The sequence below is a fragment of the Mustela nigripes genome, chromosome 6 (assembly GCF_022355385.1).
Source record: "Mustela nigripes isolate SB6536 chromosome 6, MUSNIG.SB6536, whole genome shotgun sequence".
NCBI lineage: Eukaryota > Metazoa > Chordata > Mammalia > Carnivora > Mustelidae > Mustela > Mustela nigripes.
The window spans coordinates 99,112,612-99,123,690 of NC_081562.1; the positions used below are offsets into that span (position 1 = coordinate 99,112,612).

An 11,079-nucleotide genomic window follows, 5' to 3' on the forward strand; every position below is an offset into this window, starting at 1 on the left:
ACAGAAAAGTTTTCATAGCAGGTCCAGTGAAGTACATGAATAGTGAGTCTGTATTTCAATGGTGCTGGTTCCCTTTGAATATGGAACCAGTAAAATTAAGACAGACACTTTTTTTTTTTTTTTAACTACACAGGTTAAGTAAAGTACTGGGTTCTGGAATCCACACCCACCATTCTTCCCATATGTATCCTGATATATATACTCTATACATACAGATAATTAGAATTGCTATTCACTGAATATCTTCTAACTATGCCCACCAGATGTAATCCAACCAGTTATTTTTGTAAGTTGGATATAGCTGGCTTATTGGATCAAAGGGACACAGATCAATGATTTCCTGAGAGCCCACCACACTGCCTTTCTGAAATAAGAATAGGCCAAAGAACTTTAACGACCCTGTCGTGCAGATTCCCTCCCCACAGAAAACCTAAAACCTCAAAGGTGTAGGACCGAAGACAATAAAATTGCTGGGCTCTGGACACTTTTGCAATATCCAGGGACACTGGGGTCAGACAACATTATTTCTCATAAGGAGTATTAATAATGTAATTTGTGACTTGAAGGAACATTATTTCTCTGAATCAGTGACTATTACCTATTGCTTAGAGGATTTTCCAGAAAGGTGGCCTGGAAATCTTTGACTTATTGCCATCTCTGGACTTTTAAAAAATCTTTTGCCTCTTAGGTATCTTAAAGAAAAGGAGACAATACAACACAGCTTGTAGATTTGAGAGTATTATCCCACACAGGACACTGTCTTACTTGATCCTCACAATAACCTGATCAGTGAGTAAATTAAATACCTCTATTCCCATGGTTAAGCTGTATCAACCGAGGTTTATAAGCCACAATGAACCAGGACTCCAGAAATCGAGTCAGCACTCTTAACTGTGACAACCTGGGGACTGGACATGCATAAACTGGAAAGCAAAATGGAATTATCACAGAGAACGGCACTTCGGAAAATCTTTCGGTTTCTTTGCCTACATTTTACGTACATCTTTCCCAAGACTATCAAACTTACACCGCGTTCGCAAAACACTAATTTTCTGACCACGAGGTCATGTTCGTATATCCACAAAGTAGATACCCTTATAAAGTGCTTTTTTCTGTAGTGAAATAGTCTGAAAACAGCTCCCCCTCGCTGTCGTTCGAAGCACAGTTTCATCAAAGTAAAACATGCAGAGCTCGAGTGGAGAGAGTTTCTGCTTTGACCTGGACAGGCAGCTGGGCTGTAGCGGTCCAGAGTTACTAATTAATAGGTATTTGGTCTCGCTTCCTTCAGAGCATCTCTTTCCTGACCGGAGATTGCATCTTTCTCACTCCGGAGCACAGGGCCCTGGCGAGTTTTCGCTCGCATGCTCTGGACAGCGCTTGGTGGCCGCTCTAAGGCAGTCGCTCTTTGTCCATCCAGAGATGTCCCCACGGTTCAGCAGTAACCAGACGAAGTCCCCACGGATGGGCCCAACTTCCGCCCATCCCCTCGATGGGAATCAGGCTTTTCCCGGAGGAAACCCCAGGAATCTAGCTCAGAGAAACCAGGCACCCACCCCCAACTCCAGTTCTTTTTCCTTGTTGTAGCTACACCCACGGGCAGCCCGGGTCCGCGCGGGGGATGGGGCGGGGTGCAGTAAGATAAGTGAGTGCGTCCTTCCGGTCCCCAAACGTCTGCCTTAGACCGGTTAGCAAATAGCAGGTATCAAAGATACACTACTGAGAAGAGAGCGCTTTTTAACGACACCTCTCCCCCGTTGTTATCTTGGGGTGGGAGGTGGGGGGAGCAGGGTGGGGAGAGATGAAAATCCCAGAGCTGAGTTGCGGTGCGAGTAAAATTAGCCTGGAGGGGCGGGGCGGGGAGCCGGGAATTCACCCGCCAGTTGCGGAGGTGGAAACTCCCGCTGCAGGGCGTGGGGTCGAGCTCCAAGTTCAGGCTCAAGAGTGCGCGCGCGCGCACTAGGTGGTGCACTCGGGCTTCAAGGTGCCCCATTGACTACGTCTGTTTAAGTCAAATGCGGAGTTAAGGGGGGCTTGAGGAAATAGTGGCAAGCCCAGAAAAGGCACGGCACGTCCAGTTCTCCAAGTTTTTGTAAAAGAAGAGTGGGAAAGCGCCACCACTCCGACTCTTAAGCCGAGGAATCGGCGTCTCCCGGCCCCACCCCCGCAGCAGTGATGCAAAGAGGACAAATCACCGACGGAGAGCGGAGGGGAAAAAAAAGAAGAAGAAAGAAACCCCCGGAAGCGGGGAGGGGAGAGGAGAGAGAACAGGCACGGAGCAATCTCCAATCACTGGCACAAGAGGGAGCGCCTTTTGGGGAAACGAACCCCGCATAAATAATTGAGTTTGGAGCCCAGTGCTTTCAGACGCTCGAAGTGCACCTTCTCAGCGCCTTCCGAGTTGAGGAAAAACGGCAGAGGAAGGGGCCGGCGACGACGGGACCGAGAGCAGCTCAGCGGGCGGTGGGACGCTGTGCCCGCAGACGTTCTCAAGAGGGACAGCAGAGCCCAGCGAGCCCCCGAGGGCAAGGAGCCCTCTCCAGCGGAGGCCGAAAGACAGCTGGCCTCCGCGGAGGCCGAGGAGGCGCCGCATGGGTAGCATGCGTGTCTCCGGAGGTCCCGCCGCGGTGTCCGCGGACAACTCCAGCGAGTGGTGGCCTCTGTCCGCGGGTGGTGCCAACCGTAGCGGAGAAGCGGAGGCGCCTGGGGGAGGCCGCAGCCCTCCGGGGGACGTGCGCGACGAGGAGCTGGCCAAGGCGGAGATCGCCGTGCTGGCTGTGACTTTCGTGGTGGCAGTGCTGGGTAACAGCAGTGTGTTGGTCGCGCTGCACCGCACGCCCCGCAAGACGTCCCGAATGCACCTCTTCATCCGTCACCTCAGTCTAGCCGACCTAGCCGTCGCTTTCTTCCAGGTGCTGCCGCAGATGTGCTGGGATATCACCTACCGCTTCCGCGGACCCGACGCCCTGTGCCGCGTGGTGAAGCATCTGCAGGTGTTCGGCATGTTCGTATCGCCCTACATGCTGGTGGTTATGACTGCCGACCGCTACATCGCTGTGTGCCACCCGCTGAAAACGCTGCAACAGCCAACGCGCCGCTCGCGCCTCATGATCGCCGCTGCCTGGGTGCTGAGCTTCGTGCTTAGCACGCCACAGTACTTCGTCTTCTCCATGGTCGAGGTGGACAACGTCACCAAGGCCATTGACTGCTGGGCCACCTTCATCCAACCCTGGGGTCCCCGCGCCTATGTGACTTGGATGACAGGTGGCATCTTCGTGGCGCCCGTGGTCATCCTCGGCACCTGCTATGGCTTCATCTGCTACCACATCTGGCGCAATGTCCGCGGAAAGACGGCTTTGCGCCCGGGAAAGGGCGCGGAGGGCGCCAGTGGCGCCCTCCATAAAGGGTTCCTACTCGCGCCCTGTATCAGCAGCGTGAAAACCATTTCCCGCGCGAAGATCCGCACCGTGAAGATGACTTTTGTGATCGTGACAGTTTACATCGTTTGCTGGGCCCCCTTCTTCATCCTCCAGATGTGGTCTGTCTGGGATGACAAACTTGTCTGGGTCGGTAGGTATCCGGAAAAAGGAGGAAAGTGCAGGAAGGCGGCTTGTGTGTGGGCAGGGGCAGATGTTCTCTTCATAATAGCAAGTGGGGCAGTAGTTCTTTAACTTCTGTGTGCCTAAGGATGACGCCTTGGGTGAAATTATCAGAAAGGCAGTTTCTGGGGGTCTCCGCCCAGGACATTTTGATTCAGTAGATATAGAATGAGGTCCAGGACTCTCCGTTTGTAGCTTGCAATGAGCCCAAGACAAATCCAGAAATTGCACCCTAGAGTCAGCCACACAACCACAAAATGGAAAAATGACTTTTTGCCAGATCACTAACCAATGCACAACACCCTGCTTTCGAGTCCATTGGACTCAGAGAAATATTTCTACTGTAGCAACTGCTTTTTGCTAGTTTGTAAAATGTTATCAGAATTAATACAGCAATTTTGTAGAAATGCCCCAAGGGCAAGGATAAACTGACATAGTTTTCTAAAGAAAGATTAAGAAGTCAGTAATTCTAATTTATCATTGAGTTAGTGCTCCATTTCTTATCATCTTAATTTTTTTCTAACAATTACTGTAACACTTTTTTTTCTGGTATTTTTATTTATTTTTTTAAAAAAGATTTTATTTTATTTTTTTGACAGACTGAGATCACAAGTAGGCAGGGAGGCATAACTCCCTGTTGAGCAGAGAGCACCACCGTGGGGCTCTATCCCAGAACTCTGGGATAGAGCCAAAGGCAGAGGCTTTAACCCACTGAGCCACCCAGGTGCCCCTTTTCTAGTATTTTAAAGCAAGATTAATGATGAGCTGTAACTTTGTTTTTTGTTTTTGTTTTTTAAATTTTTTTTAATTTTTAATTTTTTATTAACATATAGTGCATTATTAGCCCCAGGGGTACAGGTCTTTGGATCACCAGGTTTACACACTTCACAGCACTCACCATAGCACATACCTTCCCCAATGTCCATAACCCAACCACCCTCTCCCTACCCACCCCCGAACCCTCAGGTTGTTTTGTGAGATTAAGAGTCCCTTATGGTTTGTCTTCCTCCCGACCCCATTTTGAGCTCTGAATTTGTTAAACTGATGAATTTGTCTTTCCTCACTAACGTAACCACACAGCTATAGCCTCTGCACACAACTTTTGCAATAGTTTACAGAAAGTGTTCTCTACATCCACTAGGTTGAGTTTAACTCCTCCACAATCTGAAAAAAAACTAACTTCACAAGAACCACCCCCCCAAATTATTTAATATTGGGTCTTGAAAAAAGTATTTCCTTTTAGTAAGAAAAAAAAACTTTTTCAAGCAAAATATATTACAGGAATGTTATCAATAGCAGCTGTAGTTGGGAAATAGGTGATCTGGAAAGAACTGTCTCCTTTTGTTATTTGAGATTGCAATAGGGACTATATGTGATATGCTTTGGAGGTTATGTGTGCAAATAAAACATTTGGGAGTGAATTTAATTCAAACAAATAAAAATACTTGCATAGCTATAATATTATTGATAAATAAAAGAGCATAAATGATTTTTTTGTTTACCATTTCCTGTCTTGCTTGATCTTAGCAGTCCCTTAATTGCTAGTCAAATAAAAAACTCAATCTAGTTATTTCTTTATCAGAATTTAGACATGATTTCTAAAAAATTCACTACTTGTGCATAGGTTTGCTGATGATTTTCATTCTTTCTGAGTACAGTCTTTGCCATGGATCATGATCACCTTTAATAGTAGCATCTTAGCCCAAAGTATGATTAAATAATCTTCAATTTATCCCAGCATAGCAAGAGTGAGAAGACCCAAGTTTATATTTAATAATCAAGAAAAAGTATCTGCTAATTATTCTTATCTTTAGTAAAGGTATATTATCAGTGTCACAGTTCTGTGAAAGGTTATAATATTTATGTAGTTTACAAGTACAAATAGCATAACATATTTCAAAACTCATTGGAATTTCCTAATTCAGTTGTTTTTAATATAATTTAGTTGTCCAAACCACAAAGATGGTTTTCTTTTAAAATCAAAAGACACCATAGAAAGTTAATCAAAAAGAAAAAAAAAATTACCCAACTCCACAAACAACTTAATAATGCTGCAGGGACCTATTACTACCATACCCTTATGTATGCTTTCTTATTACAGAATATGTTTGCTATTAAAAAATTTAAAACTACTAAAGATGGTCTATAATGTTATACTTTTGCCTTAGCTGTTAGGTTGAATACAGTTTTGTATATGTGCTTGTAGACTTTTGAAATTTCATTGAAATTGCAGCCATTCTGTAAGCGCTGTGTCCATTAGCACATACTAGTGCTAGGATAAAGAATACAAACATCTCTTAAATAAATTAAGTGATGAATCACTACGTTCTAATCCTGAAACCCATATTATACTATGTATCAACTACCTAGAATTTAAATAAAAATTAGGGAAAAGAAAGAAAAAATAATAAATTATTTAATATTCTTAGCTTCTTGAAGGTCCCATTCATTCTACTGAAATATTTGTAAGTGGTTTAAGATGCTTGAATTAATCTCAATGCATCTTGCTTATGACAATATTTTGTAGCCAAGCAATTTCCATATGTGGATTGATAAACAATATACTTCCTTTTCTATATTAACCCATAAATGAGTTTATCCAGTGTACAGTAACTTGCATGTGAGTGTTTAAATCATTTCCCGTTGCTTTTCATACAGAATCGGAAAACCCAGCCGTCACCATCACGGCGTTACTAGCTTCCCTGAATAGTTGCTGCAATCCTTGGATCTACATGTTTTTCAGTGGCCACCTCTTGCAAGACTGCATCCAGAGTTTCCCATGCTGCCAAAGCATGAAGCAAACATTGAACAAAGAAGATTCTGACAGTGTGAGCAGAAGACAGACTTCTTACACAAACAACCGAAGCCCGACCAACAGTATGGTTACATGGAAGGACTCGCCCAAGTTTTCCAAGTCCGTCAAATTCATTCCTGTTTCCACCTGAGCCCACGTTCACGCAGCCTGACTCTTATAATAGACTTTTGGGTCCACTGGCTAAATCCAGCTAGAAATCAGGAGAACAAGTGAACTTATAAGTGATAAGCATAAACTGGTGTGTTGAGGACAAGACTGTGTTTCTAGTTGCATTTTCACATTGCTATGACCAAAAGTTATGAATTGTTTTATACAGGATGTTCATTAAAAAGAAAAAAAAAAACCACGCTACACTAAAATTTGCAGGTCTAATACCCAGAATAAGAAGTTATATTTCTAAAGCAAAAATCGTAACCACTCTGATTTACATTCTGTTGTGGGTTTCCTTTCTTTTCTTTATGTAGGGACATTGTTTCTGAACAAAGTGAACTCATCATCAGTCTTATAAAATGAAAGTTATATAAAATGAAAGGAATTAGAAGAAACTTCAGAGAAATTGTTTCCATCTAATAAAACTCAGTTTCTGAATGTGAAAATGCAGCCTCCCACGGTGCCCTGGAGATGGGAACGTACCTTGAAAAAGGCATGAGGGTTTGGGGCATATGGAGCTGCGGATGCCTGGTTCACAGCAGAAAGTTAAATGCTGTAAATCACCTATATTTCAAAATGTTAATTTTTTTTTTTTTCAAAATGTTAATTTTTGAACTGGCAGTTCCTTCCTTGTTTTAGACTCCTCATGTTTTACCGGTTGCAGAAAGCACAATTATTAAGATGCTGAAGGTTAAAGAAAATATTGTCAAATGGCCAGTAAAATATTTTTTCTCCCACTAGTCAGATTTGTATAAGAAATATCCAATTTTGTTAGAAGAGTAAAAATGGATTATCCAAGGTACTATGTAGACTTTTTCTAGAACATTGTAGATCTATCTCGACCAGTGTTATAAGGTATCCTGTGTTAAGTGGGTTCATGTGTGGGGTGTCCAGATTATTACTTCATGTTTGGGGTGTTCAGATTTGTAAATAAGAGAATCTTCTAAAGAGTGACTCAAGATTGGGGCACCTGGGTAGCTCAGTTGGTTAAGCGTCTGACTCTTAGTTTCTGCTGGGATCATGATCTTGGGGGTCTTGAGAGCGAGCCCTGTGTGGGGCGCCACACCCAATGCAGAGTATGCTTGTCCCTCTCCCTCGACTCCCCCCCATCCACGCTCTTTTTTAAAAGAGAAAGAGTGACAGGATACAGAAAGTACCCTCATGCTTAATTAAAAATAATTAGGTCGTTCCTTCTAATCTCTCACCCATCTAACAGTTATATAGCAGAGGAGAAGCATGGTTGGGTGGATGGGGGTGGGAGATTGGGGGGAGAAATCTTCTCTGTGCCTAGTATGGTTTCCTTTGCTATGAAATGCATGACTTTGGCAAATTACTTAAAGACACATAAAGCCTTCATTTCCTTGGCTGTGCAGTGAGGTTGATAACACCTCACAGGGTTGTTGTAAGAACCAAATGAAATCAAGGGCATGAAAAGATCTTCACAAATGAGTGCTCTGTGAATGCACCAGCTGCTTTTATCCTAGTCGTAGGGTCTTCAGAATCACACAGCGTTTTCCTGTTTACTTTCCATTAACCAGAATTTGTTGGTTCATGTCTGGGATATAAAATCCTAAAATTTATATATAGCTTTGCTGATTCATTGGAAAACATTGCCAGCGGCCACAAAGCCTGGCTCCTGCCTAACCAAAGTTTTACGATTTAAAGATAGAACTTGCTTTCCTTTAAATACAGGTAAATCAGAGCCAGCCGAGAGCATCAGTTTCTTTTATTTCTAAAAAGAGATGAATTGCCGACCCACTTGACTATTCTGACTGAATGTTTTGTTAATGGAACCCAGTGGTTTTTTCCCTGAGCTTTTTTTCTCTGGCTCCTTCTCCTTCTTAGAGATCATGCAATGATTTGAGGATACATCATAAATGTTTTGCATCCCTTAGAGGATGCAAAAAATAGTTATTATTATTTTTTTTTTGGAAGCAATAGTTATTTTAACAGCATTATTGTGGGGATTTTTTTTTTTTAACTTTGTAGATAAGAACCTGAGGACTGGATGGCATTGTGAGAACCTGAAAACTTTGATTTCACTCCTCCGCTCTTTTGGCTTTCTAATTTTCTCAGGCTCGCTACTCCCTCGATGGTCATGCCTAAAAAAAGTTCACAAATGTTATATAGAAATTAAGTCTGTAGGTTTTAGAATTCTGCTTTTTTAAAAACAGCAAATATGTCTCTTAAAGGGCACCATATGGCAAAATATGAGCCACCAATTAAATGAATCGGTTCTTCATTATTTGGGTCATAGCAGCATCTCAGTAATCTTGCCCTATGTGACTCTGTCAACCCTTGTGACTTCTGTTCAACAGTTCAAAACTAAAGCCTTTTTGGTTGGTATAAAGACGAGCCCATTCAGTTCCGAAATAATAACCTCATGGGTTTTGTGTTTGTTTTTTTTTTAAATAGATTGATGCATACCTCCAGGTAAAACAATTCCATTTGAATCTTATTTCTAGGAACCTCTCTCAAATAAAGTGTGTATCGACCTACCCAGCTGTGTTCCTTTTAAATGCACCGGAAGACAAGATAACACTAAAGAGTAGGGGGAAACACCAGAACCAAGTGCTGGTTCTACACTAGGCAAGGAGACAGTTTTATTCTCTGTGATTTAGGCTGAGAAGATTAACTTAGCTCATTGCTAAATGTCCTTGATGTTATGTAGGGAAATGGGATTCATATCCCCAGAACCATATTCCGATTGGAAGAGTCCTGCTTATTTCAGAAGAATGGGAACTGCAGGTGGTAAAGCAGAAGAGTGTGCTGGGAAGGGCAGATTCCCCTTTCTTGACAGAGAAGACCCGGATACTATGCCCAGTGAAGGCTTGGAATCAAGGATAAACGTGTTAAATCACCTTGTGTTATTTTGCAGAGTTATTTGTGAGAACACCCTGAAAATATACAATATTACTGTAGCTGGGTGGGTATGGGGAATGTAATTGATCAACAATCCTCCAGGTAGGGAGAAACTGGTGGTGTTGGCTGTTGGGCATTTGATAAACACTCATTGTTGATGAAAAAGGAATATTTTAAAGTATGTATTAAGTAATTAGTGGGCTAAACTGGGACCGTATTTTTATTTATTTTATTTTTTAAAAGATTTTTATTTATTTGGCAGACAGAGATCACAAGTATGCAGAGAAGAAGGCAGGGGGGTGGGGGGAAAGCAGGCTCCTCGCTGAGCAGAGAGCCCGATGTGGGGCTTGATCCCAGGACCTTGGGACCCCGACCTGAGTGAAGGCAAAGGCTTTAACCCACTGACCCACCAAGGCACCACAGGGCAGTATTTTTAAAGTGTAAAAATAACTGTGAAGGAAATCAGTGAAATTCTTTAGTTAAGTATATACTCCCCCTACATACAGAGTTTCCATCATCCTCAAAGGAGTCTTATACCATCAGTGAGGGGGGGGTGTGGTTTTTAAAGGGGAAAATAAAATCAAACAGATTTAATAATATCCAGGATCCTCCTAAACTTACTAAAGTTCCTAGAATGGACATCAAACACAACTTTAATGGACATCAAACACAACTTTATCACACAAATAAAGTAATCCAATAAGGTTAAAGGTTGAAATTTTTCAGACTTGAAAACCTGCATTTTTGTAACGCAATTTGATCCTCGAAGCTTTAAAATGTTGGCTTCAGAGTTTGAGTCTACTACTAAAGGCGTAAGTAGAGCCATCGAAGAAGCTGAGCCAATCCTTTACCCCAAACAGCAGAGAGTAGGCTCCTTTAAAATCCAGGTAAAGTGGGCTCCTAAAGATGTTCATACTGGAGGCAACAGCTGTATTTAGAGTAAGCTCAGGGCAGAGCCATCTGGGAGTTGCAGAAGCAGCCACTGTGTCTCTACCCTCTCCCTCCCTGTGGTCCTTTTAGTATCACGCAATGCCATCTGCCAGCCTGGGAATCATAACACTGGGCAATAAATATGAGAGAATGAACCTTTGCTACAACTTGACCTTAGCCAGTTGGAGCAAAAATCTGAAGACTATGGGGCGCCTGGGTGGCTCAGGGGGTTAAGCCTCTGCCTTCGGGTCAGGTCATGATCTCAGAGTCCTGGGATAGAGCCCCACATCAGGCTCTCAGGTCAGCAGGGAGCCTGCTTCCCCTTCTCTCTCTGCCTGCCTCTTTGTCTACTTGTGAGCTCTCTCTCTGTCAAATAAATACATAAAATCTTTTTTCTAAAAATCTGAAGACTATTCATAAGAAAAGTTATTTCCCTGGAGTCCCCAAGACAGACTAAGTAGGCTGAGTCACACAAATTGCATGATCCCACCATATGCATAGACATTTTAAGAATATTGTTCTAACTCAATTTTTAAGTACTTTAAGGTATCATGAATGAAACAATTTATACGGTGCATAATCATTTGGCATAAAAAAGTACATGAAGGCCAAAAATTAAATGCTGTTTTTTCTTTTTTTATTATGTATATATTTATATCATGTCTTTTTACATTGATTTGTACACTAAATAAAACAAAATGTTATGGAGTCAATTAAATATTTATG

The 11,079-nt window shown here is 42.6% G+C and overlaps 1 protein-coding gene across 1 annotated transcript; it reads left to right on the forward strand.

Annotated features, from left to right (window-relative positions):
* The first annotated feature begins 1,978 nt into the window (after positions 1-1,978).
* Positions 1,979-9,059, forward strand: AVPR1A (arginine vasopressin receptor 1A). Its single transcript, XM_059403613.1, has 2 exons — positions 1,979-3,567; positions 6,255-9,059. Exons 1-2 carry the CDS (start codon positions 2,589-2,591, stop codon positions 6,539-6,541), a joined length of 1,266 nt encoding a protein of 421 aa, XP_059259596.1. The 5' UTR covers positions 1,979-2,588; the 3' UTR covers positions 6,542-9,059.
* The last annotated feature ends 2,020 nt before the right edge of the window (positions 9,060-11,079 follow it).